This window comes from Astyanax mexicanus, unplaced genomic scaffold, assembly GCF_023375975.1.
Source record: "Astyanax mexicanus isolate ESR-SI-001 unplaced genomic scaffold, AstMex3_surface scaffold_34, whole genome shotgun sequence".
Lineage (NCBI taxonomy): Eukaryota > Metazoa > Chordata > Actinopteri > Characiformes > Acestrorhamphidae > Astyanax > Astyanax mexicanus.
This window is the reverse complement of record NW_026040044.1, coordinates 3022448-3035300: the sequence shown is the minus strand read 5'-3', so window position 1 is coordinate 3035300 and position 12853 is coordinate 3022448. Positions and strand designations below refer to the sequence as shown.

The 12853-nt window shown below is 35.8% G+C and overlaps 1 protein-coding gene across 4 annotated transcripts in view; it reads right to left on the bottom strand.

Annotated features, from left to right (window-relative positions):
• Window positions 1-12853, bottom strand: part of LOC103032414 (class I histocompatibility antigen, Gogo-C*0101/C*0102 alpha chain-like) — a 152312-nt gene that overhangs the window by 101973 nt on the left and 37486 nt on the right. The window contains exon 1 of one of the 4 annotated variants that reach the window (XM_049473150.1): window positions 1789-1962. The exons of the other annotated variants lie outside the window; for them this stretch is intronic. Within the exon in view, the coding sequence (XP_049329107.1) occupies window positions 1789-1852 (64 nt within the window). The 5' untranslated portion in view covers window positions 1853-1962. Of the gene's footprint in view, window positions 1-1788; window positions 1963-12853 lie in introns of those variants that run through there. 4 annotated transcript variants of the gene reach the window in all.

Genomic DNA, 12853 nt, shown 5'->3' with positions numbered 1-12853 from the left:
CAAGATAATTAAGGCGTGGGAACGAGAAACTAATGCATGGGAACGAGATCCTTAAGGCGTGGGGAAGAGTTAATTAAGACATGGGCACGAGATCATTAAGGCATGGAAACGAGTTAACTATGGCATAGGAACGAGTTAATTAAATCTAGCCAGGGAATAATAAGGCTTATTTTCTGTAAATTAATGCTCATAAAGAAACTGAGTATTACATCAAAGCTCCTTTAATCCAATGATAATGGAAAGTGAACTGGTTTATTTTTATTTTAATTTCTGAAAGAATTATGGATATATTTTGGAGTCTCTTGCAGTGAAACAGGATGTAATTCTAAGTAAAACACTTTTAATTCTCATACTAAAAGCTGATTGGCTCAGACTCAGACAGTATGCAGACCCGTTTAGCACCTTAGGGGCTCTGCACTATTTAATTTCAGGTTGATTATTATTAATACCTTTTTAACATGTTCTAATACTGAATATATGTTTCATTAGCTAGTTTGCAAAACAAATCTTGCTGCCAGTGTTTTTTTATTTGTGTTTAATGTAAAATTAGTGTTTTACTGAGAAGAACAAAGTTTTTTTGCGCAGATATGAAGCTTTCTATTCTAAACGTTTTGCACAGCAAGTAAGAACAACAGGAAAACCACATAACACTGATCTCTCACTGAGACACTTCCGTTATTCTGCAGCTCTGAGAAGCTTAAAATTGGCTGTTGTAACAAGACTAAACCCTGTAAAAACGCATTTAAATGTTGTTGTTGTTGAGCGTGTTTATTGGAAATATTTATCACCATTTCAGTTTACTGTTTTTGCGCAATAAATAAAACTATTAATATTCACAATATTTATTTATCTACAGTACTTTTTATATAACTAAATTATTTTAACTTGGACGCTGAGAATAGTTGTATAAATGTATTTATAGGAATGAAGTTGTTGGTGTGGTGATAGGGTACAGTTTGTTTGTTCGCACTTCCGTTATTCTGTAGCTCTTAGAGGCTAAAATTGGCGTATTGTAACAAGACTTAACCCTGTAAAAATGCATTTCAATTGGTTTAAAAATACATTTAAATGTATTGTTGTTGTTGTTGAGTGTTTTTTAATGGAATTAATTATCACACTTTCAGTTTACTGTTTTGTACAATAAATAAAAGTATTAATAATCCCAATATTTATGTATCTACAGTATTTCCGTGTAGCTTAAATTCTGCAACAATGAATTAAACACTGAGAATACGAGTATAAATGTATTTAGAGAAGTAAAGTTGTTGGTGATAGGGTACAGTTTGTTTTCTTCGCACGAATCTCTGGCTAAGACACTTCCGTTATTCTACAGCTCTGAAATGGTGTAAAATGGCGTGTTGTAACAAGACTAGACCCTGTAAAAAAGTGCGTACACAATAATTTACATAGGACTAGCTACATTAAACTACATTAAACTGATAATAAGTCAAATGAAGGAAATATTAAAGCAAAAATAACTAACTAAAGAAATAACGGAGTCCTTGTTAACACGCTCAGCTGTAGAGTTTTGATTAAATAATAAATGCGGTATACATATAATTATAATAAAACACACAATTAGCCAGTTTTACTGATCTTATTTATTCTATATTATAGATTGTGTGTTGTATTACATAAGGCGTGTATTCTGCTCATTACTCCCAGACATTCTTTGTTTATTTATGTTATTTATTCTTTGATCTGTTTTTATCGCGTTCCGTTTTTTACTTTCGTTTTAGCCGATAGACCAAAGAACCCGTTAATCCGACCCGATCCGATTCGACTCACCTCCGACAGTACAAACTCCGAGCGCGCACAGCACAGAACCCAACAGAACCAGACCGACACCCATCTTCAGCTTCTGTTCTTCTCTTATAGAAATAAAAACAACTTATTAAAGCTCTCCTCTCTGAGAAAATGGCGAAATACTTTCTCTTCCGCGCTGAAACTTTCCGATATACAAACTCACACCTCTACACCCAAATCTCTCTCTTTGCTGTTCAGCCAATAGAAAATTACAGAAAAGTACCATCGCGTCATTCGTGTCTGAGTAGATTTTACATTATTACCTGTTTGTTTTCGGTCTCTACTGTCAAATTCACATTTAATCTGAAGATCTGCGGAAATATTATCTGCGACAATTGAAATTTGGTAAAGATAATCCTTTTTTAAAGTGTTTCTTGTTGAATTAAAATTATTTATGGAGACTCTTAACTTCTTAACTGTCTTAGCAACAAAAAGATGCGTCCACTGTAAATATATATATAGCTTCGGAAGCAAAATAAGCATCCACTTAAAAATTATGAATTTTAATAGGTTTGACCAAATTGAAAACCTCTGGAATATAATCAAGAGGAAGATGGAAGATCACAAACCATCAAACCAAACTGAACTGCTTGAATTTTTGCACCAGGAGTAAAGCAGCATAAAGTTATCCAAAAGCAGTGTGTAAGACTGGTGGAGGAGAACATGATGCCAAGATGCATAAAAAAAACTGTGATTAAAAAACAACCAGGGTTATTCCACCAAATATTGATTTCTGAACTCTTAAAACTTTATGAATATGAACTTGTTTTCTTTGCATTATTTGAGGTCTGAAAGCTCTGCATCTTTTTTGTTATTTCAGTCATTTCTCATTTTCTGTAAATAAATGCTCTAAATGAGAATATTTTTATTTGTAATTTGGGAGAAATGTTGTCTGTAGTTTATAGAATAAAACAACAATGTTCATTTTACTCAAATATAAACCTATAAATAGCAAAATCAGAGAAACTGATTCAGAAACTGAAGCTGTATATATTGCGCACATGGCATGGTAAACATTGTAAACTGCATTCATTTCAGGCAGGTGAGTCACAACTGTTCTTGGAAAATACCTAAGATCTGACTGATAATACAAGACTATTTATATTACTCATAGGTGTGAAATGTATCTCCACTCATTACTCTGTAGGTAGAAGTATAGATACTCAGGTTTAAAATACTTCTGTACAAGTCGAAAAATTAACTCAAGCTTTATACTCTTTAAGTAAAAATTAAAAATGCACAGGATTCAAAACTCTAAATATAAAAGTAAAAGTAATGTAAGGTAGAAGTCATAAAGTACAAATACTCTGTTATCTTACTTAAATATAAATGTACATTATCTCTACGTTACTGAAGTTTTCACACAATTATCTGAACTTTCTGCTCCTTATATTGCACTACAGGACTCTGTGGGTGTGGCCTAAGCTTTTGTTTTTAATTATCCCCTTACATTACTTTTACTTATATACTTTAAGTGGTTTTGAATCCAGTGCTGTTTTAAAATATTTTTACTTAAAGAGTAAAAAGCTTGAGTTGATGCCTTTAACTTCTACAGAAGTATTTTATTAAACTCTAGTATCTATACTCTATTCTACCTACAGAGTAATGAATTGAAATACACATTTGTTAGGGACAAATGGTTAAAATTAATTTTTTTTTAAATTCATGGTCGAATTAACCTGTTACAAAATTATTTACAGCCTATATGAATATGTAATAAATCAACTTAAATCTGAACTATAAAGCCCAACAATCAATGTAGAGAATTACACACCTACCTGTGTCTTTTATGTGACTCTGATATATCAGACCGACCAATGAGCTGAGCCTAAATATGTTTTATTTTTATTTAATTTACACTATCTTTCACACCTTAAATAAGCAACTAAACAAAATGAAACAAAAACTTTGGCCAATGGCTTCTTATATTATCCATGCAGACACATTAAAAACCACTGGTATGATTTATAAATTTGTATTTATTGAAATTACAAATAAAATGCATAGACCTGCAACTAATTACAAATAGTAGCTTTGTGCAAAAAAACAGAAAAAAGGACAAGATCAAAAAAGGAAACTTATGTAACAAATATATTGACAGACAAAGCAGCCAAAAGACAGATACGAATAAACACAAATCACCACATTTATAAAAGGCACAATTTTTTGTCATTCACAAATTTGAATGAAATCAAGTTGTAATTTGATTTTATTCTATACATTTACAGAACTCATCATGTTCTGATTAGATTACAGTGGTAGAAGAATACAGTGTTAAAAGAATCTCTCCTGCTTTAAGGACTTGGATTGGTATACTGTGTACAGAGTGTTAGCATAGCATTGATGCTAACACCACCACAATCCCCATATTCAATTAATTAGCTGAGCTGGAAACCTACATTACACCAATCAAAACATCTAATCCACCAGTGTAACTTTATTCAGATGCTGTAAATGTAAAATAATCTGCTTTTATTGATTATCTGCTGATCATTCCATTTGAATTTGCAGTTTATCATCAATAATTCATACATCAAATCACTCACACAAACCATAATTAAAAAGGAAATCCAGGAAACAATAAAACGCTAAATTAGAATTAGAATGAAGGAATTTTTTAGAGATAGTTTTTCCCTGCATGTCTTCAAAACATAGTTACTTTTATAAAATATGTATGTTGGGCATCGTTCACTATTGTAACTCGTAACTGCAGTTTTTCCTGCGAACATTTCTAAACCATGCAGTAATGATGAACAAAAAAAAAAATTAAAAAAATTAAGAGATTGCTTTTAGTATGACTGATAAAGATTGAAAAGTGTACATAATAAACACAAAATATAAATGTATTGATTAACTATAAAGGTTTAGCCTCAAGCTGGAGTAGATGACTAGTTATAGAAACATTTGTTTGCTATTTTCCTGAAATATTCTTTATATAATGATAGCAGTCAGTAAATATAATGCTCTAACAAATGAAAATAACAGAATGATCTGTTTTAGTCTCATCTTGTTTGTCAGTTTTTGGGTGGAAAGCTTCGTTATTTTCGCAAGCATAGCTAAATATTCAAATATTCAAAGCTCTTACAATCGCCTACAAGGTGATACAGAACAGGCTCCTTCCTACCTGCACTCACTCCTGAAGGCTTACGCTACCTCCCGGCCGCTGCGCTCCTCCAGTGAACGTCGCCTCGCTTTACCAAACAAACACTCACACAAAGCAATCCAGACTGTTCTCATACAGAGTTCCCCAATGGTGGAACAAACTACCCTCCACTACCAGATCAGGAGAATCTCTCACTATCTTTAATAAACTCCTGAAGACAGAGCTCTTCAAAGAGCACTTACTCTCCTAACACCTCTAACTAACTACCTTCTACTACCAGATCAGGAGAATCTCTCACTATCTTTAATAAACTCCTGAAGACAGAGCTCTTCAAAGAGCACTTACTCTCCTAACACCTCTAACTAACTACCTTCCACTACCAGATCAGGAGAATCTCTCACTATCTTTAATAAACTCCTGAAGACAGAGCTCTTCAAAGAGCACCTACTCTCCTAACACCTCTAACTAACTACCTTCTACTACCAGGTCAGGAGAATCTCTCGCTATCTTTAATAAACTCCTGAAGACAGAGCTCTTCAAAGAGCACTTACTCTCCTAACACCTCTAACTAACTACCTTCTACTACCAGATCAGGAGAATCTCTCACTATCTTTAATAAACTCCTGAAGACAGAGCTCTTCAAAGAGCACTTACTCTCCTAACACCTCTAACTAACTACCTTCTACTACCAGATCAGGAGAATCTCTCACTATCTTTAATAAACTCCTGAAGACAGAGCTCTTCAAAGAACACTTACTCTCCTAACACCTCTAACTAACTACCTTCTACTACCAGATCAGGAGAATCTCTCACTATCTTTAATAAACTCCTGAAGACAGAGCTCTTCAAAGAGCACTTACTCTCCTAACACCTCTAACTAACTACCTTCTACTACCAGGTCAGGAGAATCTCTCACTATCTTTAATAAACTCCTGAAGACAGAGCTCTTCAAAGAGCTCTAACTCTCCTAACACCTCTAACTAACTACCTTCTACTACCAGATCAGGAGAATCTCTCACTATCTTTAATAAACTCCTGAAGACAGAGCTCTTCAAAGAGCACTTACTCTCCTAACACCTCTAACTAACTACCTTCTACTACCAGATCAGGAGAATCTCTCACTATCTTTAATAAACTCCCGAAGACAGAGCTCTTCAAAGAGCACTTACTCTCCTAACACCTCTAACTAACTACCTTCTACTACCAGATCAGGAGAATCTCTCACTATCTTTAATAACCTCCTGAAGACAGAGCTCTTCAAAAGCACTTACTCTCCTAACACCTCTAACTAACTACCTTCTACTACCAGATCAGGAGAATCTCTCACTATCTTTAATAACCTCCTGAAGACAGAGCTATTCAAAGAGCACTTACTCTCCTAACACCTCTAACTAACTACCTTCTACTACCAGATCAGGAGAATCTCTCACTATCTTTAATAAACTCCCGAAGACAGAGCTCTTCAAAGAGCACTTACTCTCCTAACACCTCTAAATAACTACCTTCTACTACCAGATCAGGAGAATCTCTCACTATCTTTAATAAACTCCTGAAGACAGAGCTCTTCAAAGAGCTCTTACTCTCCTAACACCTCTAACTAACTACCTTCTACTACCAGATCAGGAGAATCTCTCACTATCTTTAATAAACTCCTGAAGACAGAGCTCTTCAAAGAGCACTTACTCTCCTAACACCTCTAACACACTAACTACTTCTAACCTCATTTCCTTCTTCCCCTCCTTCACTCCTCTATCCTATTATTCCCCTTTGACCTCCTTTTATCCCTATCCAAAGATGTTTTACCTTTAAACTTATTTTACATTGTACTTGACTATTGTAAGTCGCTTTGGACAAAAGCGTCTGCCAAATGTAATGTAATGTAATGTAATGTAATGTAAATAGAAACGTTACTTATGTAATTTATGTGAATTATAATCTAATGTCAAGTTCACATTGCACAATTTTAGCTTGATTTTTAAGTCGCCTACTGTTTTTTGTTGATCGCCAACTAAAAACTCTACTCAAAGAGAGAAATCTGAGATTATTCAGCGTTCGAGCTCAATAATCATGAACTACTGAAAGACAAAAGCTGAGTGAACTCCGAGAAATCGCCAACGAGCTGCAGACGCCTGAAAACGTCTAGCAGGTTTAATATCTGACCCAGTTGGCTCAAACTGTAGCTTCAGCATGGGCAAAACCGTTTAGGGAGAGCATGATCACTTCCTGTTTCCCTCACTGTAAAAAATAAAACTTAAAATTGTTCTCTTTCATATCTTATTTTTATGTCAACTAAACCATAAACTATATCAAATAAATTTCTAACTAGTTTTTAAGTATTAAGTTTATTGTTAAAAGTTGGTGTAATTAAATAATTTGTGTTGATGAAATTTCTAATTAAAGTTAAATTTTAGTTGAGGACAAGCCAACTACTCTGCAGTCCTATATTTACATTACTGCAATACTTATATGACTGATAGAATAACATATACATCTAATAGTCATAAATTCTCAGTTGATAACTTAAAAAAAAAAAAAAAACTTTATGTGAGTTTGATTTATGTAAAACATGTGATTGACACAAGTCAGCAGAACTTACAAAACACACAGAATTCAACCTAAATGAGGCCAATTAACTACACAAAGTGAATTGTTAAGTTTGCAAAACTTAATAATACATTTCATGCATATTGTCGCCGTCCTATGAAAAACAAGTATCTCTATTTTGGTTGATTTTTAGTTAACTTCATAATTTGAACACACAACTGTTCCTTACACTGTGTCCAAATTTCATGATGAACGGACCAATAGAATTTCTTCAAAATTATCTGAAATGAACTCTTTTTACATAGGCTTCCATCGAAAGTTAAGAAGGTAAAGTTCCTGTTTTGGATATACATGTTTTTTTTAAATCCTAGTTAGCTTAATTATCTGTTTTTTTTTCTCAAAACTTAAAAGTTTGAGTTGGCCTCAAAACTCAGATATTTAGTGCGATTAGTTGCCTTAAATTTGGATTTTTCTCAATTTTTTCATTTTTACAGTTCCGTTATAACCAGACACTAGAGTTAAACACTAGAGGGAGCTCACGAGTTGATCCTCTATGAATGGGGGTAAAAATAGCTAAAAGCTAAAAAATTAAATGAAAGATTAACTAAGTAATTAACTACTTGTTCTGAGAATTTATTTCATTTAAAAAAGTAACTCTACTAATGGATTAGCTGAAAAAAAGCAAAGAATGCGTAGCTGTATATATTTTTTCATTAAAATCTACAGTAAAATGTTTTTAGCCAGTAAAGACGCTGCATTACTGTTACTGAGAGCTGATTGGTTGGCGAGCTAATTCTGAAGATACTTCTAGAACATGTTTAAGAGGTTTATAACTGGACTTCTGAGGTACTGAAACAGTTGATACTGCTCTGTTTTGAGGATATAAGTACAGTATAAAAGTATTTAATCATTTTTAATCTCTGGTCAGATTAGCTCTGGCGTGTTCTCGTGATAAAATGTGTTTTTGGAGATATATATTGTATATATTGTATTATATAACCAATGGCATTCCACAACTCTTTCACTTAAACTTACTGATTTTTATAAAGTGACCCACTCCAACTTTAAATCACATGTTAATGCATTTTAGAAAACAAGCAGTGTAACAAAAAAGGCAAAAGTTTACAAGTTATAAAGACAACAAATTGTTAAACTGATTTAAAGTATTATATTATTATATTATATTATATATTATTATATATTATGTTATTATAAAATGCTTATTATATAAACCCCACCTATTAATCAATCTAATAATTCCATATTTCTTAATATTTTTCTTAAAAAATGTAACATAAGAAAACTGAACAGTGTGGACTCTAATCTATTAACATGATCTTATATAGAGATTAAAATCAACACATTTCACTTAGTGGTTGAAGGGGATCAGTGAATTAAAAAATTGAAATGAAAATTTATTCATGTCTAATAAATAAAGTGCTTAATATCAGAAATGTTTTTTGAAAACATGACTGAAAGTACTGGGACCCTTATATAATATATATATTTTTTGAAATCCTGCTGAAATGTGTTAAACTATCGAATATATTTGAATTATGTTTTGAAGTGTGGAAATGTATCAATACTTTTTATGATTCATATTTTTGAATAAGAAATTCTCTTTGGACTTCTGGAGAATTCAGGTTTCCAGTGGACCAATCAAAGATCTCCACACCTTACTGTCTCACTTTCCACCAATCAAACGAATCACACTTCTTCAGCCGCTTTCCCTGAAACACACATTAAATCTGTTATTAACATTTACTGCTCACTTTATTTAACTCACTCTGGCCACTTTATTAGAAACATCTGTATACTGGTAATGGTATATATATATACACTGCTCAAAAAAATAAAGGGAACACTCAAATAACACAATATAACTCCAAGTAAATCAAACTTCTGTGAAATTAAACTGTCCACTTAGGAAGCAACACTGATTGACAATCAATTTCACCTGCTGTTGTGCAAATGGAATAGACAACAGGTGGAAATTATTGGCAATTAGCAAGACACACTCAATAAAGGAGTGGTTCTGCAGGTGGGGACCACAGACCACTTCTCAGAACCTATGCTGTCTGGCTGATGTTTTGGTCAGTTTTGAATGTTGGTGGTGCTTTCACACTCGTGGTAGCATGAGACGGACTCTACAACCCACACAAGTGGCTCAGGTAGTGCAGCTCATCCAGGATGGCACATCAATGCGAGCTGTGGCAAGAAGGTTTGCTGTGTCTGTCAGCGTAGTGTCCAGAGGCTGGAGGCGCTACCAGGAGACAGGCCAGTACACCAGGAGACGTGAAGGAGGCCGTAGGAGGGCAACAACCCAGCAGCAGGACCGCTACCTCCGCCTTTGTGCAAGAAGGAACAGAAGGAACACTGCCAGAGCCCTGCAAAATGACCTCCAGCAGGCCACAAATGTGCATGTGTCTGCACAAACGGTTAGAAACCGACTCCATGAGGATGGTATGAGGGCCCGACGTCCACAGATGGGGGTTGTGCTCACAGCCCAACACCGTGCAGGACGCTTGGCATTTGCCAGAGAACACCAGGATTGGCAAATTCGCCACTGGCGCCTTGTGCTCTTCACAGATGAAAGCAGGTTCACACTGAGCACATGACAGACGTGACAGAGTCTGGAGACGCCGTGGAGAGCGGGCTGCTGCCTGCAACATCCTTCAGCATGACCGGTTTGGCAGTGGGTCAGTAATGGTGTGGGGTGGCATTTCTTTGGAGGGCCGCACAGCCCTCCATGTGCTCACCAGAGGTAGCCTGACTGCCATTAGGTACCGAGATGAGATCCTCAGACCCCTTGTGAGACCATATGCTGGTGCGGTTGGCCCTGGGTTCCTCCTAATGCAGGACAATGCTAGACCTCATGTGGCTGGAGTGTGTCAGCAGTTCCTGCAAGATGAAGGCATTGAAGCTATGGACTGGCCCGCCCGTTCCCCAGACCTGAATCCGATTGAGCACATCTGGGACATCATTTCTCGCTCCATCCACCAACGTCACGTTGCACCACAGACTGTCCAGGAGTTGGCGGATGCTTTAGTCCAGGTCTGGGAGGAGATCCCTCAGGAGACCATCCGCCACCTCATCAGGAGCATGCCCAGGCGTTGTAGGGAGGTCATACAGGCACGTGGAGGCCACACACAATACTGAGCCTCATTTTGACTTGTTTTAAGGACATTACATTAAAGTTGGATCAGCCTGTAGTGTGTTTTTTCACTTTAATTTTGTGTGTGGCTCCAAATCCAGGCCTCCATTGGTTAATAAATTTGATTTCCATTGATGATTTTTGTGTGATTTTGTTGTCAGCACATTCAACTTTGTACAGAACAAAGTATTCAATGAGAATATTTCATTCATTCAGATCTAGGATGTGTTATTTGAGTGTTCCCTTTATTTTTTTGAGCAGTGTATATATATATATACATATATAGGTGCTCAGAGAGCCAGAAGAATAATTACCCTCAGATTTAAATAAGTTTTAAATAGAAGTTTTATTACCATAGTCAGAACCTCCATTCTTCGGCCCTGGGGATCAGAATTCAGTACAAAGTTAAATACATTATAAAAAGAAAGAGAACAGAGTAAAAAGAGCCTTTCAGTAATAAAGGTGAAAATATATAAATAACTGTTAATGTTTTATACAATAGTCAACTCTAGAGCTACTACTATTACAGTGCTGAATCTGTACCTTAACTCTACTGTAGAGTTACAATAAGAAAATAATTCACCTTCACCATTGGGCTCAATAGAAACATTCACACCTGAACAGAGAATTAATTCACACAAATTTATACACAGCTGAGTTTAAAGGCCAAATCATACTAGAAATATTTCACCACCTTAACAATAGCGAACATTTATTAGAAACACCTACAAATGCCTTTTAAAAGTGTTCGGCCCCCTCAAACTTTTTCAACCTTTTGCCACATTTCAGGCTTCAAAAATAAATATATTAAATTGTAATTTTTTGTGAAGAATCAACAACACGTGGGACACAAACGTGAAGTGGAATGAAATTGATTGAATATTTTATTTATTGGAATTTTTGGGGGAAATTAAAAACTGAAAAGTGGGCCATGCAATATTATTGAGCCTACTAGCGTTAATACTCTGTAGTGCCACTTTTTTCTGTGATTACAGCTGCAAGTGTCTTGGGGTTTGTCTCTCTCTCTATGTTTTTCACATCAAGAGGCTGAAATTTTTGCCCGTTCTTCTTTATAAAACAGCTGGAGCTCAGTGAGGTTGGATGGAGAGCGTTGTTTGTGATGAACAGCAGTTTTTTTCAGCTCTTTCCACAGATTCTCCATTAGGCTCAGGTCTGGACTTTTACTCGGCCATTCGAGCATCTGGATACGTTTATTTGTTTATTCCATTGTAGATTTAGCTTTATGTTTTGGGTCATTGTCTTGTTGGAAGATAAATAAATCTCCATCCAAGTCTCAGGTCTTTTACAGACTCCAACAAGTTTTCTTCTTCCAGAATGATCCTGAATTTATCTCCATCCAACTTCCCCCTAACCATGTCCCTGCTGAAGAAAAGCAGCCCCAAACCATGATGCTGCCACCACCATGTTTCACAGTGGGGATGTGGGGTGTGTTCAAGGTGATGAGCTGTGTTACTTTTCAGCCACACAAAACACTTTATATTTAGGCCACAGAACCTTCTTCAACGTGTTTGGTGTGTCTCCCAGGTGGCTTGTGGTAAACAAGAGAAATGATAATTGGTTTTCTTCTCGCCACTCTTCCATAAAGGCTGGGTTTGTTCATGGCACGATTGATTGTTGTCCTATGTATAGACCCTCCCTTCCAGCTGTAGATCTCTGCAGTTCACCCAGAGTGATCATGGGCCTCTTGGCTGCATCTCTGATCAGTCTTCTCCTTGTTTGAGCTGAAAGTTTAGAGGGACGGCCGGGTCTTGGTAGATTTGCAGTGGTCTACTGCTCCTTCCATTTCAATATGATCGCTTGAGATCACAGTGCTCCTTGAGATGTTTGCTTGGGAAATCTTTTTGTCTCCAAATCCGGATTTAAACTTCTTTACAGTAGTATCTCAGACCTGCCTGGTGTGTTTCTCTTTTGTCTTCATGATGCTCTCTGAATAGCTTTAAACAGAGCTCTGAGAGCAGGTGCATTTATACAGAGACTTGATTACACACAGGTGATTCTATTTATCATCATTAGTCAGTTTTTTATTCCTATATCAATTTTAATATCTTTATGTTTGAAGCCTGAAATGTGGCAAAAGGTTGAAAAGTTCAAGGGGGTAATGTGAAACATCTACCTCATATTTAGCGCAGTAGATCACTGGTGGACAGTAATAAGAACTTTGAATGTTTTCATTATATTATTTATAATCACCATTTCCGTGTCCATTAGGAGCACCGGGCAGCAGT